This window comes from Pleurodeles waltl, chromosome 6 (genome assembly GCF_031143425.1).
Source record: "Pleurodeles waltl isolate 20211129_DDA chromosome 6, aPleWal1.hap1.20221129, whole genome shotgun sequence".
Lineage (NCBI taxonomy): Eukaryota > Metazoa > Chordata > Amphibia > Caudata > Salamandridae > Pleurodeles > Pleurodeles waltl.
In genome coordinates, this window is record NC_090445.1 from 864222153 (window position 1) to 864246330 (window position 24178).

At 45.6% G+C, this 24178-nt stretch overlaps 1 protein-coding gene across 2 annotated transcripts in view; it reads left to right on the top strand.

The window, feature by feature from the left end:
- The window catches only part of ANKRD2 (ankyrin repeat domain 2), a 101148-nt gene that overhangs the window by 67737 nt on the left and 9233 nt on the right, over positions 1-24178 (top strand). The window contains exon 8 of one of the 2 annotated variants that reach the window (XM_069239622.1): positions 11567-11665. The exons of the other annotated variant lie outside the window; for it this stretch is intronic. Within the exon in view, the coding sequence (XP_069095723.1) occupies positions 11567-11665 (99 nt within the window). The remainder of the gene's footprint in view (positions 1-11566; positions 11666-24178) is intronic. 2 annotated transcript variants of the gene reach the window in all.

Genomic DNA, 24178 nt, shown 5'->3' on the forward strand with positions numbered 1-24178 from the left:
TATTCCATCCAGCTAGCCTCCAACAAGCAACAATGGAATGTCTTCCTTAATCACTTTATTGCATCTTTCTACAAGACCATTGCTTCTAGGATGGTACAAAGAGGTAGATATGTATCTAATGCCAAGATCTTTCAGGAAAATTTCAAATTGTTTAGAAACCAACTGCAGTACATTGTCTTTGACAATTTCATCAGATATACCCTCTTGAAAGAATACATTGTCCAGCATCTCTTTCACTTTGTAGTGGTGATGGCGTTCACAAATGTCAACTCAGGACACCTACAGTAAAAATTTACCACCACAGATCCATATTTGACACCATTACCCTTGTTTCAAGGCGCAATTATGTCAGTAAGTAGTTTGGACGAAGTTCGGTCTGTCACTGGTATGGAGCTTACATGCCTAGGTGCCTTGGTGCTGGCTACACAGATCCTACACTGCCTTACAGTTTGTTCTGTCTGTCCTTTTCTTGTAACCAGAACATCTCCCTCACTCTTCTTTTCATAGTTCTCATTCCAGTGTGTCCTTCCTGGGCTTTTTCCACAATTTGGGATCTCATGGATCCTGGTACTACCAGAGTGTCGAACCTATGAAGCAATCCTTGGACAACCGATAACCCAGAACCAACATGGCGAAAGGCATCAACACCAGCATCGAGTATCTTTAAATTTGGCCATCCTTTATTTTCATAATCAATGACCACCTTCAAATCTATGTCATGTTACATAGCAGAACACTACTCACCTTCTTAAATGGAATCCTTGGGCACCACAGAAAATTCACTAACTACTGTCTCTTCATCTTCCATAACCTCACCCCCACATAGTGTTTCAAAGGTAATCTCAAAAGTCAATCATCCATTATGTTCTTTATCACCAGATATGTACTCAATTTGGCAACAGACGTCTGGTAGTCAGAACTACCATTTGCAATTATGAGTGTGGATCTACTTATGCCTTTTGTGGTAAAAAGGTCAATTAATTGTTTATGACCCACATGAACCACAAACTATGATACTAACAAGTACTGGTGAAAATGGTTAACTCCCTACCAATAAGGTAAGACCTGGTGCTTCACAACCCAGTATAAAACTAACACCTCTGAGACTGAGTGGCAAATACTGTACCTAATTCATGCTGACTAGCATCCATAATCACAATACTTGGATCATGGTGTCGAATGGTTTAAGGGGGGTTGACTTGCGGTACATAATCCTCTCATAAGGGTTCATCTATCAGGCAATAGCCTGGTTCCAGCAGCACAGTGTGCATGGGACACACATCTGGATATACCCATCCCACTGGCACTGAAGTACAAAAAAGTAATAGATGGATGCTTGGATTAATCTCAGCCCCATTTAATAACTCGGGCCATGTTCCAGTCTATCGTTAATTTGCACACTATACCATCTCAGTTTGGACCCATCCATAATTTGGGTAAAAAAGGACTTGAGTTGCTTGTGTTGCATCTCTGGGGGGACCTGGCCTGGTATTTTGGGCTGGATTGTTCCTACTGAAGCAGGGTCAAGACTGATTTTCATATAGCTGGGTCCAAACTGAGTTGGCATGGTATGCAAAATAACGATGGACTGGGATGTGATCCTGAAAAAATATGTGGCTGAGAGCAATTCAAGCATTTCACATTACTTTTTTGTATACATTTATGAGGAAATACTGTCAGAAGGTACTGTTAAATTAAGGTGCAGACTTGCTGCGTCAAAGTTTGAACATTCTTAAAAACTGAACTTAAATCTATAGTGAAGTACTTCATTGCCAAGGGCTATAGAGAATTGACATGCGCCTCACTGCTCACCTCATTTGCTTCTGCCTATGTCCTGCAAACTCGATGGCTGTTTGTTACATAACCTTGAAAAGCCAGAGTCGCTACAGACTGTAAAACACTGCTTGAATTAAATGTACCTTGAAAACGAAGGTGAGGTGAAGAGCTTTGTTACCCTGTTTTTTGCAATCAACTAGATCACAAACATTTCCTAAGAAAAAAAGTTGATGGCACACAAGTATATTTGAAAGTCCTGTTGCATGTCCTTTCATACCACATATCCCCCTTAAGGCCATATGACATGCTTCAGCATGCCCTATTATGGGTCTGAAGAAATATGACAATATCACCCCCTCAACCTGATCGGAATCCAGTGGCTTTTCTTGCCAGCATCATGACTGGTGCCCCCTCATACCAGGCTGACATACTCGCTACTTCTGGTAGCTCTCTGTAACCACACAGCCAGCACACCGTCAGACTGGAGATGAAAAAATGCAAAAAAATAAAAATAAAAAAAACCAACATGCCATCTCCATTTACATTCTAAGCACCTGGAACAATATCCTCATACCGATTACGACTGCCACAACTCTGCTCAAATTTAAGAAAAAGCTGAAGGCTCACCTCTTTAAAGGACACTACATTATGATGCAGTAACGGTCCAAAACTAGCTACCTCTCTTATTACATGCTGAATTAGTCTTTGACCTTGAACTGTGATCTGCTGACTATTGGCTAGCTTTGAGCTATGTAAATAACACATGCATTCATATTTACGTGAATACACACGGAAGTTTCATACAGAAGCCTGAAAACTGCAGCTGTTCCCTTTTGGATATTTTGACTTGTGCTTTATAGAGTGCAGTTGAGCCACACTACAACCTGTTGTTCTTTATTTTTCTAGAAGTGCTCACAAAAGCATCTAGGCCCGAACCTTTGATGGGAGGAGACCTAAAAGTGATATCAGTATTATGCTGAGGGGCTTCTACTATGGGTGTCAGGACTATTCACTTATGTAGCCTTGAGCCCTAAAGGTTTGTGTGCCCCAAATAACTCCATTCCTGAAATGGCAAAATGTGTCACAATCACCTACACACAAACAGCTATAAAAATTAGAGATTATATAGTAAATGTTTTGACTTAAAATAAATATGTAGTGTTAAGAGATCATAGAAAAAGTTGGCTGGTCTCACACATGTAAAAATAAACACTCTGAATTGTTATTAATACATTAAGCTTTGTAAAGAAAGCAACTGATTTCCCAGCTTCATCACTCTCTGAACTTTAGCACAGAACTCTATTATGCAAAGTGTACAATGAACATTTTACATTGCCCTCAATTGTTAATAAATGCCCAAATGTTAGTGCGGATATATTAATCTGACGCCTACCCAATCCGTAGAAAAAATAACTTGAAGGGATGGAAGCTTCAAATGACTTCAGAAATATCAAGTGGGTAGAAATATTAAGCCCAGACACAGCAAGCTGAATTGCTTAGAAGCAAACTGGCTTTAGATGTGCTTGTGAACGAGGCCAATCTCAAATATCAGAAGGACAAGTGCATTGGTCAGAAGGGATCTAATGAAAGTGTTTAATGGCTGATCATTTGAGGACTTGAAATATAATTCGGTTTTAATTATTCTAATCTCTGCCTTAATAGCTGATAGGCTTTGGTTTATTCTGCAGTTAGATCGGCATCTTTCTGATAAAAGAAGGGAGTTGGCTCAACAACAGTGAAGGGTAGGCTGTAGAGCCCAGATGTTGAAGCCTTTTGTTTGAAGCACTTCAACACGATCCAGGTCACTTCTTTGTCAAAGTTCAGTTATGTGAATTTTCCCCAGTCAAAAATTGTTCACATTGGTAGGTTCAGCGACAACTGAAATCATTCTAATACACAATATCTGTATGGTTAAGAGCTGCTATTAAAACAAAGCGAAGCTAGAAACAAGCTTTGGCTTGAAAAGGATGTTGTATGGTAATGTTAAGTATTACAAGCAGAGATTGTGAGAATGGATATGTATTTGCGTAGAAGCAAAGAACTGTAGAATAACAGAAGTGTAGGTTAAAAGGTCAGATGACAGTTGCACTGTCAAGCCAAACAAAGATGCATGTAGGGGAATGACTGCATTCTTTCCATCTATGCTTCTGCCAGAGAAAAGCACCATCAATAATCTATTTATCTAAGGCAATTTAATAGTGTGTATGTGCCCTTGAAAGTTCAACCTCAGGCAGCTGGATAAATAAACACAATGATCACAGCTGTGTGGCGAGCCTGCACATTTATTTGGAAGTACACTTCTGCCCATCAAAATATGTACTCCTAGCTCCCAACATGTGGGTGGAGCCAAAGGCCCTCTCTGGATTCAACTGCATTGCCAAGCCAGACCATAAACAAGCATTTGCAATGCAATAGGTCTCACATTTGCTTGAGTTAGAGCTATTAGCGTTGTAAATTCATAACTGGTCCTTTCTTGCCACATAAATTGGTCGACCCTGCCTCATAATTTGGCGTTTCCCTGCCACATGATTCCAGTGGCCCTGCAAATAACTAAAGCACTTCCATTTACCTTCTTCCTCTATCTGCAGCCAAAAATGAAAATGTTGCCATTTGGCATCCTAATTTAATTCTGCCGTGCTAATGCATTAGAATACCACTTTCACCACCCCACCATCAGAGTTGCTGGCTGGCTAACACAATTCCCAAAAAAAAGACTCAAGACAGCCACGGAGGAGTAACGAGAAAAATAAACTAGAAGGGTCACCTAAACATATCAGGAGTGTTCAAACAGTCATAGTGTACTAAGGATGTTAACCCCCTTTGGCGCCGCGGACGAGCTGGTCTCGGCCTTGGCCATGGTTGTTGTGCGCCGAGGAGACCGGCTCGTCTTGCATCCGGCCCAAGGGGGAGGTCTAGCGCTCCCCGTGGGCTGCCCACCCACACCCCCGGTCACGGATGGCAGGGAAAGCACTTCCCCTGCCACCCGACCCTCCCCCGGTGATGTCTGATGTCACTGGAAGCACGCGGTCGGAAGAGAAACGAAAGCATTTCTCTTCCAAATGGAAGAAAGGACAGGTCGGAGAGGCATCGGAGGAAAGGAAAGGCTTTTCTTTCCTCCAATATCTCCCAGAGCATTTCTGCAGAACAATCCCATAGCTATCATGCTGCAGAAATGCCCACTAGACACCATGGAGTTTTTTATTTTTCCAAAGTGACATGAGTGGGTGGCCCCTTCTGCAAGGGCCATTCCCCTCGGGGGCATTTTTTTGTAAGGCCATTTCTGCCTGATCTCCCCCCAAGTTGGCAGAAGCCACTAGGCACCAGGGATATTTTTATTTTGTACAGATAGGGAGCGACCCCCTAGGCAAGGGTCGCTCCCCTGGGGGGCAAATTTATTTTAGGCCATTTCTGCCCCCTTTGGGGGAAGACTGTCCAATTTTTATTAGGCCAATCTGCCCCCAAAGGGGGACAGAAACCACTAGACACCAGGGATTTTTTTACACCAATTTCACGCAAGGGGAGCGACCCCTTAGGCAAGGGTCGCACCCTTGGAAGGGCATTTTTTTAAAGCCTTTTCTGCCCCCCTTGGGGGCAGATCGGCTTATTTTATTTAGACCGATCTGCCCCAAAGGGGGCAGAAACAACTAGGCACCAGGGATTTTTTTTTTTTTTTTACACATGGGGAGCACCCCCTTAGGCAAGGGTCGCTCCTCTAGGGTGCAATTTTATTTTAGACCATTTCTGCCTGCCTTGGGGGCAGATTGGCCTATTTTTATTCGGCCAATCTTCCCCCAAGGGGAGCAGAAACCACTAGGCACCAGAGTTTTTTTTTTTTTGCATCAATTTCACGCAAGGGCAGCGACCCCTTCGGCAAGGGTCGCTCCACTGGAGGGCAATTTTATTTTAGGCCTATTTTGCATATTGTCTTACTTTTATTAGGCCAATGTGACTTCAAGGGGTGCAGAAACCATTAGACACCAGGGATTTTTTGCCTTTACTATTTTACATAAGGGGAGTAGCCCCTTGGGCAAGGGCCGTTCCTCATAGGGCAAATTATTTTAGGCCACTTCTGCTCCCCTTGGGGGCAGATCGGCCTATTTCTATCAGGCCCATCTGCCCTCAAGGGGGGCAGAAACCACTTAGGCACCAGGGATTGGTGTGTGTGTTTTGTTTCGGGAGGCAGCCCTTGGGCAAGGGTCGGTCCCCATGGGGGCACATTACTGTTGGCCATTTCTGCACCCCTGGGGGGAAGATCGGCCCATTTTTGTAAGGCGGCAGAAAGCCCACTAGACAACGGGGAAGAATTATTTTTATTTTAAAAAGGGTTGGGGGTATGGCTAATAAGTAGTTCTGCCCACCGGTGGGCAGATGGGGCAATTACCCATGATCCACTCCCCAGGGGGCAGAAAGCCTACTAGATTCCAGGGAATTCAAAAATAAAAAATAGTGGGGTGGTGGCTACCAAACAGAAGGGGCATGGTTATGCTCCCACACCAACTGAAGGGGGTAACAGTCTTTTAGTTCTCCCCCTGCACACTAAAAAATCTTATCCCAACGGCTAGCAAGAAGACATTTGATTGTTTGGGGTTTTGATTTTAAATTGGGGCCATGAGAGCTTGGCTAACTCTCAAAATCGTTCTACTTGGAATGGTGAGGGCTGCACTTTTTGGACTTTGGGACGCTGCCATCTAGAAAAATCTACGAGACCTAGACACATCTGAAAACTAAACGTCTGGGTGAGTCCAGGGTTGTGTGCTTCACATGCACCTGCACCATTTTTTTACCCATAATGACCTGCAAACCTCCAACTTTGCTTGAAATCACAAATTTTCCCAACATTTTTGTGGTGGAACCTTCCGGAAACTGTAGGAATCCACAAAATTATTTTCACCCAGCATTGTCGCATCTATACCGATAAAAATTCTGCCCCACTTGTCAGCCTAAAAACAATATTTTCCAAACTGCCCTTTTGGACCCGCTTTGGTTCCCCCTCAATTTCGACATGTTTTTGGCTCTTGCCTGTCACAGACACTTGGCCCACCTACACAAGTGAGGTATCGTTTTTGAGTGGTAGGAAATGTGTGCTGTTGCGGTGATCCCACACAGAAATGTGGGGAAAATGTGATTTTTTTAGCTAAATTTTGAGATTTGCTGAGGATTCTGGGTAAGAAAACACTGGTGGATCCACGCAAGTCACACCTCCCTGGACTCCCTCAGGTGTTGAGTTTGTAAAAATGTTTGGGTTTGGTAGGGTTCCCTAGATGGCTGCTGAGCCCGGGACCAAAAACACAGGTGCCCACCCACCTGCAAAAACTGGTAGTTTTGTAATTGATAATTTTGATGTGTCCACGTTCTGTTTTAGAGCCTTCCCTGTTGCGGGCACTAGGCCTACCAATACAAGTGAGGTACCATTTTTAGCGGGAGACTTGGGGGAATGCTGGGTAGAAGGAAGTTTGTGGATCCTCTCAGATTCCAGAACTTTGCAGCACCGAAATGGGAGGAAAAAGTATTTTTTTGCCTAATTTTGAGGTTTGCAAAGGATTCTGGGTAACAGAGCCTGGTGAAAGCGCCACACATTACATCATCCTTGGTTCCCATAGGTGTCTAGTTTTCAGATATGCCCAGGTTTGCTAAGTTTCCCTAGGTGCCGGTTGAGCTAGAGGCCAAAATCCACAGCTAAGCATTTTCCAAAAACCCCATCCGATTTCAATGTAAAAATGTGATGTCCATGTTTTTTTGGGGGGGCATTTCCTGTCGTGGGCACTAGGCCTACCCACACAAGTAAGGTACCATTTTAACTGGGAGACTTGTGGGGACACAGAATAGAAGAACATTTTGTATTGCCTTTGTCTTTCTCTACATTTGTCCTTCCAAATGTAAGGCAGTGTGTAAGAAAGAAGTGTATTTGAGAAACGCCCTGTAATTCACATGCTTGTATGGGGACCCCCGAATTCAGAGATGTGCAAACAACCACTGCTTCTCACCACCTTATCTTGTGCCCATTTTGGAACTACAAAGGTTTCCTTGATACCTATTTTTCACTCTTTATATTTTACCAAATTACATGCTGTATACCCGGTATCAATAAAAACCCATTGGAAGGAGCAGCTCATTTATTGGCTCTTGGAACCTAGAGTTCTTGATGAACCTACAAGTTCTATATATCCCCGCAACCAGAAGAGTCCAGCCGACATAACAGTATATTGTTTTCATAAATTTGTCATAGCAGGAAAAGGTACTGAAGAAAACGTGGAGAGAATTGGCTTTTTTTCCAGCTCAATTTCAATATTGTTTTTTATTTCAGCTGTTATTTTCAGTAGGAAAACCTTGCAGGATCTACCTAAATAACCCTTTGCTGAATTCAGAATTTTGACTATTTTTCAGAAATGTTTAGCTGTCCAGGATCCACTATTGGTTTCAAACCCATTTCTGTCACTAACTGATAGGAGGCTGAAAGCACAAAATTATTTAAAAATGGGGTATGTCCCAGTAAAATGCCAAAATGGTATTGAAAAATGTGATTTTCTGATTAGAATCTGCCTTTTCCTGAAAGCTGGGAAGATGGTGGTTTTAGCACTGCAGACCCTTTGTTGATGCCATTTACAGGGGAAAAAAAACATATGCTTTCTTCTGCAGTCCATTTTTCCAATTCTTCTGAAATAAATACTCAGCTGTATTTTGGCTAATATCTTGGTCTCCTCCGGGGGAACCCACAAACTCTGGGTACCTCTAGAATCCCTAGGATGGTGGAACACAAGGACGCAAATTTGGCATGGATAGCTTGTGTGAACAAAAAGTTATGAGGGCTTAAACCCAAACTACCCCAAATAGCCAAAAAAGGCTCAGCACAGGAGGGGGAAAAGGCCTGGCAGCGAAGGGGTTAAGTTGGCCTGAAGCATGATCATAATTTTGATAAGGAGTGATTGATAAAACATATACAATTATCATATAGACCTAATAAAAAACTTTATCAGAAATAAACTTTTGGCATTAAACTGTAATGCTCACAATAGCCTCCAGAGGACACCACAATGAACATAGTATTTGTAAGAAACATGGTCATGTAACCATATAGTAAGTCCCTAGGGGGCATAACCACCACATGAAAAGAAAATGTCAGAAAATAATGTAGTGTATTATATATTTAGCTCCTAGAGAGCGTAGTGCATTACTCATTTTCAGGCCTAACAGGCCTACTGCAATGATATTACAAGCAATGCCCTTAAAACACAAACTACTCCTAGGTTTAAAACAAAAGTTCCAGCCAAGAGCTTAAACAGACACTGAATGGTGGGAGGGGTTATTATTTTGGGGTACCCACTAACCTAGTGTGGGGAGCCAGAGATGATGTAGACAGAAAGAGCATATTGCCGTGAATGTTTTGGTGGTGGTCCCATTTCCTAGGACCACCACAGGCTGAGTTATGCGTAAAAATGTTTTCTAAAAGTAATGGCCTGCAAAGCATTATGGGGCGAGTTTCCCGAGTGCAGTGCATATTGTAGTATTGGATCTCCTGCTGTGTCGGGAGAGCTGCTTTGAGTGTCGAGTAGGCTCTCATTATCCTAATGAGACTACTGGATTTTTGGGCAGCAAGATCGTTCGCAGTGTGGGGGACTAAGTCTAACCCACGGTGAAGGACCCTTGGCACCCCAAATCCAGGTTATGCTCTGGCTAACTAGCAGTGCCTCATCTCTCCCGAAGGGAAGAGACAATTGGGCAGCCGAGCGCATGACATCTTAGTACTTCCCAGGGAAGTCGTGGTCACTCAGGTCACAACCAGTTCTCTCATACAAAGTGCGGTCTCATATATAAATGACAAAGGCAGTTTGAGTTTTAAAGATTAGTTTAATAAAACAACTGCATTTTAGATAATAAGGCGTGAGCCGCAATAACCAGAACCATACAACACAGTAAGATGGAAATAGTAACGAGTAGAGTGAAACATAAAAATAAGGCTATCATATTATAACTAAATTATGTTCTCTCTAAGTTATATTTGGAGCACAGCATGTGAAGCTCTAAGCCTGCCTTTCTGGTTTCCCCGGGAGGACATCAACCCTCATACCTGAGCAAAGGCCTGTGATCTGGATCAGCATCTGCAACAGGGCAGTCAGCATCTAGTTGTGGGTTCCTAGTCGGAATCTCCCTCTTACGTGTACCGGGACTAGAAAGTGTTTTTATACTATTGATGTGAACTAACACCCCAATGTTCCTGCGTAAGGATGTGTACTGTCTACGAACCATAAAGACTAAACTTCTATCAAGTCTATCAGCAATGTACCAGACTGTATCCTTGACTGAAGCACAAAGTGAGAAACAATGTATTGTTTGAGAACACAGTGCTGAAGTAAGCTAAACAGTGTGATAGAAGGAAATAAAACAAGACCGTGAAACTGGTTATTGTAAAATAACAGTGCGAGGCTAAATAAAATGCATCTAGGGCAAAGTGCACAGAGGCCTAATACGTTAAGCTAACGCGCATAAAGCTACAATAAAAATGGCCACACTACAGAGTTGTTTCTGTGTTTTTTATGTAAAGCATTTATCAATTACAAGTGTTTTGGTGAAAGCTATGGAGTGTGAAGGGGAGAGCCAAAAGAAATTAGTCTGATTAGGTAACAGTGTGAACAATGTGACCAGCTCTTCAATACTGCTGATGGAGTTTGCGCTGTGAGCACCATGGCACGAGAGAGCACGAAGGGGAGAGACAAAAAAAAGATTGTTTGTCCACGCTGAAGTATATCGGCAGTCATGCAATAATCCATGTAACAGGATCAGTCTGCAAGCCGGTAACAAAACCGCCCGAATGTGGGGCAAACTTAAAGCATTTACCAATGACATCAAGGGATTTTTTGAAAGACAAGCCCACAAATAAGTGAAAGTGATGGGCGTGAGATGGGCATGGTTAAAAGCCCACAGAATACTTACAACAGGGTGAAAAGCATTTGTGCGCTCAACCTAAAAACGGAGTAAGTGGTTCTGAAATGACTTACAACTTAGTTGCTCATTGTGTAAGGGAATTTGAAATGGTGATTCACACTCATATTGAAAGGATATAGCTTGATGCATGGGTAACTCAGCCTTGAATATCATCTTAGGTATTGCACAGTTAACATAGCACACACATCTTCTAAGTATGCAGAATATTCATTGAAGATGAACTTTCCTCAGGCTTTGCATCTTAGAAAGAAAATATGATATTGCAACAGAATGAACAGACTCTTTAGAAGCAGTTGTGGATGTGTGATGAGCAGAGTACAGATGTTGCTGAATATCAAGAATTTTCAGACTTCTTAGGTACTGAGTAAGCTTTTATACCAATTAACACAGAATATTATAAAATTGAGTTTATTTTTGGAAGGGCTGTTTCTTATGTCTAGATCTTTGTGTTCATTGGTAAAGAACATGGAACCTTAAAGCAGTATGCTTATGAAAGTTTACAGAAAGGTTTTACACAGGCTATTAAAGCTCCTACTACCAATGGCTGATGTGCTCTAAAATGGGAAATCGCTAATATCCCATGTCACATTTTCCTGGGTGGAATTCGAAGAAAATGAGATGACTGAATTAGGAGCAATTAAATAATGAGTTGCAGTCGTAAATATTATGATGGTTTGCACGTTCTCCCTAAGCTTGTGTTTTACATCATTTTGGGAGAAGAATAACTCACCAATGATGTGATCTATATTTCAACATAATTAAAACTTATTTTAGATATTAGCCAACACATATTTTCATCAATTAGGCAAAGCTTATATTGCTCCCACTAGTTATTTCTTTTTAATTTTAGGAAGGTGATACAGCCTTGCATGATGCTGTGAGACTGAACCGGTACAAAATTATGAAAATGTTGATCATATATGGAGCTAACATGGCGACAAAGAACGGAGTAAGTATTTCTGTACATAATGTTCTTCTTATTTTAAGTTAAATAAGGGAGGGTCTACTACATTTACTAACTTTGGATATCAAAATACACAACTAATTTGTTGCTTCATAAATTGAGAGTAGCCTAATTATCACCTCTTCCCACATTTAATTTTGATCAATGAATTATGTTTGAATTTAGGTGAAAAACACATATTCTGTGTGAACATTTTCTGCTAGTGTAATACATTGTTCCTTCAGGCTGCTCTAACTGAAACTATGGGGGCAATTGTCCCATTTTTCCATCCTAAATGCACGTATACTAGATTATTTTTTCAAAAGTTTCAGTTTTAATTTAGTAAAGGAAAATGCATTGGGAATTACATGAACACTACCAATAGCCACCTCTCTACACCTCTTCTGGGTTCCCCAAGGTCTCATCCCTTGCCTATATTTAGAAATGTGGAAAACCAATCCACCTAGGGGCTTTTCCACATCACATTCTTATAATTAGGATATGACGTTCTCAGGCGCAGATGACACTTTTCTGTCACATAAATTAAACGTGGCATGCAAAATGGTCTGAGAAGCGGACACTAGGCAATTATATAAATTACGAAAATCACTGACAAAATGTTCAGTTTAAAAAAAAAAAAAATACTCACTATTTTACGGCAAATGAGGGATGTGTTCTTTTCGACAGGTACCACGAACCTCCAAGCCCCACCCCCCCCCCACCCCCAATCTACCTCACTGCTGTTGTTAGTTACGTACTTCCAGGCCCATTCACACACTCTTTTTCTACAGTATTTTGGTATGAAAAAGCTGATTTGAGATTTTTGCCAAATTATGCCAGTGTTTGCATCTAAAATATGCTATTTAGTTGAAATATTTAACTATTTCTCCTTAGAGTATTTTTGCATTCATCAGTCCTTGAATTTCAACTGGTATGAATAAGTTATACGATATTCCCCTCTAAAATACATGACTATTTTCCATTATTAATCTGGTAAAATGGTTAATTTGATTTTGAAGCAAAAGTGTTTGCATGCCTAGTAATACAGCAAAGTGGCTTTGGATTATACCTTTTTTTAGGCCTTGCTTGACAACACAGTCGTCATCAAACCTTATGTAATCAATAGAAAAAGATTTTTAGGAAGCGTTGCTGACAGAATCTTTTAAGAAGCACTGCTGAGAGATGGGCTAAGGCGCCATACACACAAGTTAATCTTCCCTTCTACAAATATTTGATTGGACCAGCGTTGTGTGAGTCCATTCATTAAAACGTTCCATTGCGGTTCACACAATTTAAAGTGGCGATGAACTGAAAGTTGTAATGTTAAAGTATATAGTGAATGCAATAATTTTTTTTTAAAAAGTTGGTATTTCAGTAAAAACAGTATTTCATTCTGCGAGAGCCAACAACAGTATGGCCGGCTGAAGTTTGAATCACTAGAGAAACACAAAAGATGGCCAATGTAAGCGTCATGTCATAATCATATTGTGCATTATGTAGTGCAGAAGAGTGGGGGGGTTTGGCTAACCGCCCAAGAAGCGGACGTGTATCGGTGGGGCTCCCTGACCAGCCCCGGATAATGTACTTTAATCCTGCGGGGAAAACACAGTGCCTGCTTCATACACCTGGACAATAGACACGCCGGAACCAGAACGCAACGAAAAGTGTTGCTGGGGGGCAATAATAGAGGAGGAACACGGAGCGGCCTGGGCCTGATGCCCTGTGCGGCCCATGAGGCTCTTTAGCATCGGGCGGATTGAGCTGCTCGGACGACGGCGCACGCTGGGGCTGACCTGGCCGAGGGCAGGCACAGGGGGGAAGAGGTTGGAGCCCAGAGACCAGAGATTGCACAGAGGTGAGTGGGAGCGGACGGGGCGGACGGACCGGCAGTGACACTGCGGCTCATCGTCCCGCTCCTCGCCTGTGCGTGATGATGCTGCTGGGGCCAGGGGTGCTGAGAGCCTGAAGACGCCCCCGGTTCGGTGCAGACAGAGGAGCCTGCCTGATTGCCGGTCCGGCTCCGTCCTGGAGTAGAGCAGAGCCTTGCACCTGATGTTGGGTGGGAGGTGAGTTGGAGCGGACAGGTCGCCGAACTCCTCAGGGGCCTGGGACCCACTCATCGCCCCTGCCAGACCGGGCTGTGCCGCCTCAATACAGTTGAAGTGCCCGACATCCACTCTACCACTGTCAGAGCTGTTACGACCGCTGACCCGACAGATCAATTAATTTTATCACACTGGCTACAGTGGGGTCTCGCTGAAGACGGAGTTGTGGCCTGGTGCCCACAAGGTGATCAGAGGTGAGTGGGAGTAGGCGGGCTGTCGAGGGAGCCCTTCAGCCGCTCCTCGCCTATGTAAGGATACAAGATGACCCCCTCCCGAGATCTGTGAAGCTGGCGCACAGATCGGGAGCTTTCATTGGCCTTGCTGGGCCCCCTAGGGATGATTGAGGGAACTTGGGTGTGAGGGGAGTCGGTGACTGTGTGGGAGGTATTGCACAGGACACATGTGCAAACGTAGCCAGTAACACAGGCAAAGCAAGCTTTGTTTGGCACAAAAGGCCTATACGAATCCGTACACAGTCATGAATAGGAGCAAAGAGGTACTCATAATCTAGATTATGTCCCACTATGTCAGAGATGAAGTGGTATGTTGTGTGAGTAATGCGAACTAAGAGCTAGTACAGTGCACTCTGACTGCAAATACACCTGAGAATATACGGCGCAGGAGGATATTATCATCAATTGCACCTGCTTCCTCTAGAGTCATGACAACTAACAAACTAACAAAGTGGCTTGTGAACACTGAGAGTGTGGGTCTGCGTGCCTGGCCCTTGCCCCTCGAGTTTATAAGATAGGGTCTGGCTTTCGTTGATGCTGTTGACACCTAATATCAATAATTAACGTATGATGTATGCAGATTTCGGAGTGGCGAGATGGGGAACTCAAGTGAAATCTAGTTCCAGACATTCTCAGGCACCCTCCTGTTTGCCACTTTCTGATGATTCCATGACTCCAATTTCATTATCCTGTATTCCCCCTATGGCCCAGGAGTGGCTCCAAGACAAATTAGACCTCATTCTCTGTGAAATTCAAGAGTCCTGGTTGCCATCGAACAGAAGATAGGGGCTCTAACCACGGAAGTATCCTTCATCAAGGATGAATATCGTAAATTAGTGGATAGAGTAAAAAAATAATGAGGCTAAACTTACCATTTTAGAACCTGCTGGCGTAGCTCAGGACATGAAAATCAAAAAGCTAACAAAACAGATGAAGCTCCTGCAAGAGAATGCCGAAGATATAGTGGGCGAGCCCATAGGAACAATGTTCGCATCTTGGGGCTCCCGGAGGGAACGGAAGGACAAGCACTAACACAATACGTGGAGAATTGGCTCCGGACGGTGGTGGCCCCGGAGGGGCTCTCAAATATATTTGTATATGAAAGAGCCCAGAGAGTTCTGACGAAAAGGTCTGTTCCGGGGGCCCCTCCTAGACCAACTGTCGCAAAAATCTTGAACTAGAGAGATCGAGATGTACTGCTGGGAGCAGCCTGGATAAAGGCGCCAATTCCGGTCAACAACGCAAAAGTCTCACTGTTCCCAGATTACACGGTAGGAGTGCAAAGGAGATGAGCTACATTCCAAGCCACAAAAAAAGATCTCAGGGCTGCTGGAGTTACTTATGCATTATTGTTCCTGGCGAAACTACGCATACAACATGATGGGAGAGTACTTTTCATTGACTCGCCGGACATGACGCGTGCATGGCTGGATGACACTTTTCCTAGCTTCAGCAGACACAATGGGAAGACCTGGGAGCTCCCCAGTCCTCAAAGGAAGCGTTGCCCACCTAGCCCCTGACCGGCTGGGGTTCCTGAGGAGGCTAGTGCTCTTACACCCGGTGCTGCAGGGCCGACTGGAGCGTTACAATCGGCTTCACAACTGCGCTATGGTGCTGAGCGGACACATCAAGGTGGCTCAGACTCTGATTCCGTTAAGAGCGTGGCATTGTTTCCCTTTATGACTCCTCAGCTGGCACAGGATCTTTATTGGTACATTCATGCTGGACCCAATTGCTTAGTGCTAGTTAAAGTAGGTGTGGCCCTCACACTTATGGCAGAGAGGTTTATTTTGTGTTAGGAGGAATATGTAGCTGGTGGACTTCTGACCATAAATAATATTGGAGCAGACTTTGGAGCCCACTTCAGCACAGCATAAATTTATGATGGTCTGGGTTGTTCTCCGCAGCAAACGAATGGTGATCAATACAATGGCTTATGTTCCCGACATAAGCTTAGGCACAGGTTGTTTGTTGTACATATGTTTTTTGTTTTCTATAATGTTTGGTCGAACGACTGTATGGCGCTGGACCGAGAATTTGGTTTTACAAAGGTTACAGCAAGTAGCAGACCTCCCTGTTAACATACATCAGCATATACAGCTACACAAATTGTATATTAACTGTACGTTATCGCACACGACGCAACACGGGTGGCAATGGCTTCTTATACAGTCCTAACATGGAATGTCAGGGACCTGCATACTCTACATAAGAGGCACAGAATATTGGCCCAATTACATAGGAGAAAGGTGCAGATAATTTACCTACAAGAGACACATCTGCTCGCATCTGAGGTGATTCACTTGCAGAGGAGATGGAGGGGACAGCTTTTTAGTACGTCATATTCAGGATATGCTAGAGGGGCGGCTATTTGGATCAGGACGGGGGTTTCTTTCGTGGCTCAAGATATACATATTGATACACAGTGCAGATATGTGTTGGTCAGGGGCAAACTGAATGGGTACCCTCTGGTCTTGGGCTGTATATATGCTCCGAATACTGACCAAGAAACTTTTTGGGCACGTCTAACAGTAATCCTTTGTGAATGGGAGCATTACCCATGGCTTTTGGGTGGAGACTTTAATACAGTACTAGACATATCTTTAAACCGCTCCCCTCCACCACTACCTGGAGCAGTGATGACAAGACAGGCAGCGTTCCTTCAACAATTAGTATTTGGTTGGTCCCTGATAGATACCTGTCGCTCTAAAAATATGGGATTACATGAATACTCATTTTATTTGTATCCACACAAGTTACGCACACACATAGATTCCTGTGTTCTCCACAACTACTGCCCACTATAACCCACTCCACCTATCTCGCTAAGAAGTTATTCCATCACAACCCCCTAGAACTGACACTGCAATGGGGCAGAACTCCGACACCAATACCCACCTGGAGGCTACAACCCATTTATTTGGAAGACCCGCCATTCCGGAAAACACTGTCAAAGATTATAGATAATTATTAATTTTTTATTTTTTTTTAGAAAACACAGGAACGGCCACCTTGTTGACATATGAGTGGCAAGCTTTTAAAGTGGTGATTCAAGGAACTTCTATTGGCAAGTTAGAGGTCTTTCATAACAAAATAATGAGAGCCCTGAAGGACGCTGAAACTTCAATGGCTACTACTGAACAGGCAGAGGCCAGGGGAGGAGTTGACCCTGAGATACTACAGGAGTTGAGGATAGCACATGCAGAATATCTTAAGCGCTTTAGACTAATAGATTATAAGACATACATACAATGGACACATACTGAGGCTGACAAATCCAGGGCACTTCTAGCACACTTAGCATGCCCCACTCCTCCCCCAACCCCAATCCTTGCCATACACTCTGAAATGCTAGGGGTGGTTAGTACACAATTGGGTATAAACAAAATGTTTTCGGGACTTCTATGCTGAACTGTATTCAGCCCCCATAGCTCCTGCTAATTCACTGCTGAGCACATAATTGAAGAGGACGCACCTGCCCCAGATATCACTACAAGACCGTGTGGCGTTGGGAGCTGATCTTACAAAAGAGGAAATCAAGAGTGCAGTCCGGTACATGGCATGCAACCAAATGCCAGGATCCGATGGACTGCCTGTTGAATTGTATACTACCTATATACACAAATTAGCCCCCAGCTATTAGAATTATATACTCACTCATTACAGGAGGGATAATCATCCCCCACAACGCGGCAAGCGGTGGGCACAACTTTACTGAAACCAGATAAGCCACCTTTTGAGTTAACCTCATATAGACCGTTGTCTCTCCTGAATACCGAATATAAAATTTTAAGCAAAATTCTTGCAAAACGACTTCTTTTACACCTGCCACAGTTATTACACATGGACCAAAATGGCTTTGTGCCTAACCGTAACACATCATTCAATATATGTCGGCTGTTTCATGTTATGTACAGTTCGAGTGTCAAATATCCATATGCAGGCTACCTATCCGTGGATATATGCCATGCTTTTGATACACTGAGCTGGGAATTTTTGTTGTCCACACTTGCGCATTACGGGATACCAACCTCATATACTACGTGGGTTTGATTCTTGTACTCACTACCTATGGCAAGGGAAAAAACAGGAAAGCGTATATCAGAATCCTATAATAACTCCAGAGGTACGCGTCAGGGCTGTCCCTTATCACCATTAATTTTTGTATTGGCAATTGAACCCCTAGCGCAATTACTGAGATGTAGCGCACCGGACTGGGGCATCCCACTTAGGGGCGACATACAGGGCACCTCTTTATATGCTGACAAAATGATAGTATACGTCCGGGACATATGACAAGATATGTCCACGATAGCAGAGGAACTGACTGCGTTTGATAGACTTTCGGGTCTAGAAATAAATGCTGCAAAATCATCCATATTTGCGTTTCAACATACCTAAGGTCGGCAGACGTTGACGCTGGGAACAACTCAAATCCCAGTGGCGACCCGTACATTTCCCTGTTTTGGGATCTATATATGCAGAGATCTAAAGGATATCTTAGAGGGTAACTTGCAACGAGCGATCAATTCTATTAAGACGCAAATAGCCTTCTGGACTACATTACCCCTCTCTGTGGCAGGTAGGCTGGTACTGGTAAAAATGGTCTTCCTTCTGAGGCTTCTGTACTATTTCACTAATCTACTGGTGGTGGTTCCAGATGCAATGGTTGTCACCTTGAATACTTTATTGATTGAGATGGTGTGGGGGTCGGGACGTCGTAGGATAGGTTTGAAAAAATTGCAGTTGCCGATACTAGAGGGGGGAACGGCTGCTCCAGATTTTAAGGCGTATTGTATAGCAGCACAACTGAAATGACTGGCCTACTAGCAGGCAGGACACAACTTACACGAAACAGGCTTTATGCTTTCGCAAGTACATAATGGACAGATGTATAAGCTGTTGTGCCCACATATAACCATGCGGCGCCGGCTCCCCATTCTGATACGGGTGGCCATGTCATACTGGTGAATGTCCCTACGCTATACAAATATTTCAGTTCCTTAAGCACCTAATATTCCATTGAGGGGGATTCCACTAGCAATGGGGACTATGTCAGCACAAAGGTTGCAGCCTTGGGAAGGGTCAGAGACCATGACTGTGTCTAGGTTGTTTGCGGAAGGACTTTTAATGTCTCACCTAGACTTCATACAGGCTCACGGCTTGCCAGACACACTGTTTCTGATCCACACAGGTTTGATCCGGTATGTGCTCAACACTGGGGCCAGACGGCATTGAACTTATTACATTTGAATTCCTGAATGTCTTACATACAGCAGGTCATGACAACCCTTTAATCCAATTGGCTGTATAGAGGCCTAAGATCACATTTGGGAATATCTTTACATACACTCCGTCGGAGGTGGGACACTGACCTCCACCATGTATTGACGGATGCGGAATGGAAGAGACTGCTTACAATCCCCAAAACAATATCCAGAAACTCCAGATTTAAATGTATCCAATTCTATATGTTTCATAGGGCATACCTCACCCCATATAGCATTAATAAATTATACCCGGGTGCAGAAGCGGGCTACCAGATGGACGCAGCTCATACATATGCTACGGAGTTGCATACAATTCCTGGGCAGAAATAGCGCAGACCTTTAAACGTGTAATTGGTCACGACCATTGGGCGACACCAGACGCTTTTATTTGAAGTTTATACTCATGTACACGAAAGACGGAGGTGGTGATGAGCTTTGCTGACTTGGCGTTAATGGTGGCACGACGAGCTATCACACGCCGCAGGACAACCCAAGGTGGCACATTGGAAACTGGAAGTGTTTAAATGGGGACAGGCTGAAAGCGAAGCACTTCGCAGGGAGGAATATCGGGGGCCACTCAAAACACATATCTCCCTGGAGTGGTACATGCACTTAGAAAAATTTCGAGCAGATGTGCAGGAGGAAGTGGAAGAACACTCTTAAAGTATACATTACTATAGTATGACTCAGAAACCCAGCCTAATAGTGAAGTAGCAGGGCCTCTTCTTCTATTATACCCCCCAAGAACTTACATGAACAATAATATGAAATAACCCAGTCCCATTCATAATACACAGTGCATTCCAATGCACCTATATATATCATCTGATAGAGACTTCTAGTTGCAGGTTCCAGAATTTTCCCCCAGGCGTCAGACTGGATCCGGAGATTTTTTCTTTGAGCAATACCCTTGCGCATCGGTAGGTGGCATCGGTCGACTCCGCAGGCGTCGTAGGCGTTGTGGTCACCGTGATGACGTCGGGAGTAGTACATAGACGCCGCCCTCGCGCAGTGACGCCAGTTCTTTTCTTTCCGTGCCATACGCTGATCCGAGAGAGAGCTACCCTCGGCAATTTTTTGGGCGCATTCAACTGTTTTGTCGACTTTTTTGGTGCAAACTTGGTGCGTCGAGGATGTCCCCGAAGACTGGGTTCAAGCCCTGCGAGGACTGTCACCGCATGATGTCAGTGACGGACCCTCATCGTGTCTGTCTGTGGTGCCTCGAGCGAGACCACGACCCGAAGTCGTGCTCCGAGTGCCGGGCGATGCATCCAAAGGCTTTGAGGGAGCGGTCCCTAAAGCTGATGGTGGCCTGGCACTCAACTCTGTGTAAGTCCCGATCTCGCTCGAGAGGAAGGTCTCGAGATAGGTCGTGGAGCCACCACCACTCGTCGTCATCGGAATCGTTGGGACACGGTAAGAAAAAGAAGAAGTCGAAGAAGTCCCATCGCTCTTCGACTTCACCCCGTCACTCGGCCGACGCGATGCAGGACGAGCGTCAACGAAGTAGGCCCCCGTCCTCAGAGCCTACGCCTAGGTCAGCTCCGCAGTTCCCAGAGTATCCCGGAACCGGAGCGACCCCCGCCCAACTCAAAGAGTTTTACGCAGCCATGCGCCTCATCTTTGGGCGTGCCGACCCCGATACGGTGCCCTCGGGCCCAAGGGGCTTGGCCGAGGGGCCTTCGGGTTCCGCGCCGGCGGCTTCGGCCCCGGCCACCGAGGTCGCCTCCGGATCTATGCACGGATCCGCCCCGATGCTGGTCGCACAGTCGAGACCTTCCTCGGCGCCGGGTTGTTTAGCAACGTTCTCGACGTCGGTAGTGCCCACTATCCACGTCGACCCCATTCTCATCCCGACGACTCAGAGTCGGAGCGGCATCGGCCGCCGCCGCCATTGGCTTCGGTGGGCCCTATTCGCCCGAGGTCGGATTCTGACCCATTTTCCTATGGGTACGAATATGGGGAGGAAATGGAGGGGTCCCTGGACCCTTATGAATACCAGGAAGACCCTACTACGGGCTGGGCACAGGACTTGGGCGGAGCCAGTGGTCTTGATACTTCTTCTGACTCTGGCATGCTGTCTCCTCCTACCGTGGCTACAGCGGAGGGAGCTACCTATGGTATGGTGGTTAGTAGGACGGCTGAGGTCCTTGGCCTTGAGCTACCTACTGTCGAAGTCAGGTCTATCCTCCTGACGGAGGTGCTTTAGCCTGGGGCTTCTACTTCTGAACCCCTTCTTCCATTTAATAAAGCCCTCACTGATGTCCTTTTGGGTATGTGGTCCAAACCCAACACAGGGGCTCCTGTGAACAGGACGACCGCTCGCCACCATCGGCCTGCGCCGAACGACAAAGTTACTGTCCCAACATCCTACGCCTGAGAGTCTTGTTATCCAGGCTTCCTCTTCTTCTGGCGCGCTCCCTTCCAAGCCCCCGGATGTGGAATCCAAAAGGCTGGAACAGTTTGGTAAGAAGTTGTTTTCTTCCACCAGTCCCTTGGCCTTTCTGCCGCCACATGCCCCCCACAAGTCCACTTTTCGTCCGTTTCGTGGCCACGGAAGGGGCGCCCTGTCTCGTCCTCAACCCAGCCACTGGGCCATGCATGCTGGACAGCCTATGTGTTCCCGGGGGTGTGGAATTCCACGTGGTCGTGGGTCAGGGAACCAGAGGTCTGTCCAGTCCACCCCTGCCCCCGCAGCAGCCACCAAACCTTCCTAGTCTGTCCCTTCACTCCCGCCCAGTAGGTGGCAGAATCCGCCATCACCTGCCCCACTGGGAACATATCACCACGGACGGGTGGGTTTTGCAAATCATTCGGAAGGGCTACTTCCACCCTTTCGAATCCGCACCACCACACATGCCACCATCCTTCAATCTCCTTTCGGAGGATAATTTGGTGCTTCTCCGCCAGGAAGTCGCAGCTCTCTTGGCCAAGGGAGCTATAGAAAGGGTCCTTGTGCCAGAAGTAGGTCGTGGTTGTTATTCCCACTACTTTCTGATACCAAAGAAGGACAAAGGCTTGCGCCCTATCCTAGATCTTCGGGACCTGAACTACTTCCTCAAGAAGGAAAATTTAAAAATGCTCACCCTGGCTCAGGTTCTGTCTGCCTTGAACCCAGAAGACTGGATGGTAGCGTTGGACTTGCAGGACGCTTATTTCCACATCCCCATCCTGCCTGCCCACAGACGTTACCTATGATTCGTGATAGGTCACAAGCACTTTCAGTTTACCGTGCTCCCTTTCGGCCTTACCAGTGCCCCTCGGGTGTTCACGAAAGTGATGGCGGTGGTTGCAGCTCATCTGCGCAGGTTAGGGGTCTCGGTCTTCCCCTACCTAGACGACTGGCTGTTGAAGGTGCCTTCACCCCAGACAGTCTTCTTACACCTCCAGAATACGGAGAACCTCCTGCACCAGCCGGGGTTCACTATCAATGTTCTGAAGTCACACCTGACTCCCTCTCAGACGCTCCCTTTCATCGGGGCAGTTCTGGATACAGTGCGATTTCGGGCTTATCCTCCCCAAAAGCAAGTCCAAGACATTCAGCTATGATTAGATCTTTCAGCCTTGGTCTTAGGTTTCGGTGAGACAGACTCTGAGGCTGCTGGGCCTCTTGGCCTCCTGCATCCTGCTAGTAACACATGCCAGGTGGCATTTGTGGGCTCTGCAGTGGGACTTGAAGTTCTAGTGGGCGCAGCATCAGGGGAATCTCTCCGACATGGTCCAGATCTCGGAGGGGACTGCGAAAGACCTGCAGTGGTGGCTTTCGATTCCCAATTGGGTCAATGGCAGATCCCTCTCCCTTCCCCAACCAGATGTCACAATAGTGACAGACGCGTCGCTTCTGGGTTGGGGCGGCCACATGGGAGAGGCGGAGATCAGAGGCCTCTGGTCTCCAGCGGAGTCGGGACTCCACATCAACATGCTGGAGCTCTGAGCGATCAGACTTGCGTTGAAAGCATTCCTTTCCTCTCTCAAAGGGAAAGTGGTGTGGGTGTTCACAGACAACACTACCGCCATGTGGTACTCCAACAAACAAGGCGGGGTAGGGTCCTGGACAGTATGTCAGGAGGCACTACGCCTCTGGACATGGCTGGAACATCAGGGCATTACCCTGATGGTTCAACATCTGGCGGGCTCTCTCAACGCCGGAGCAGACGAACTCAGCCACCGACGCACTGTCGATCACGAATGGCGTCTCCATCCGGAGGTGGCGCAAGGTCTCTTTCTCATGTGGGAAGAGCCTTGGTTAGATCTGTTCGCCTGCGCAGAGAACGTGCAATGTCAGCTATTTTGCGCGTTGGAGTTTCCAAGGCGGCACTCGCTCGGAGACGCTTTTCGTCTTGAGTGGAACTCCAGCCTCCTGTACGTCTTCCCGCCTATCCCTCTTCTGCCCAGAGTTCTCAAGAAGATCAAGAGTGACTGGGCTCAAGTTATCTTGGTGGCTCCGGACTGGGCTCGAAGAGTGTAGTATCCCGAGCTACTGAGCATGTCCATCGATCCTCCACTCATACTGCCTCTTCGGGCGGATCTTCTGTCGCAGCAGCAGGGGACGGTCCTCCACCCGAAACTGTCCAACCTCCGCCTTCATGCGCGGAGATTGAGCAGCAACAGTTGACGGCATTTGCCCTTCCACCCGAAGTCTGCAATGTTATCTTGGCAGCCAGGTGTCCCGCGACTAAAACTGTATACACCTGTCGTTGGAATAAATTTGTGGCTTGGTGCACTAACAAATCTGTTGACCCCCTATCTGCCCCTCTTTCAGAGGTTCTTCTATTCATTCTTTCCTTAGCCCAGCAGGGCTCTGCATTGGGCACCCTTAAGTGGTATCTGTCTGCCATTTCCGCCTTTCTTAGGCTTCCTGATCAGCCCTCACTCTTTAAATCTCCTCTTGTGAGTAGATTCTTGAAGGGG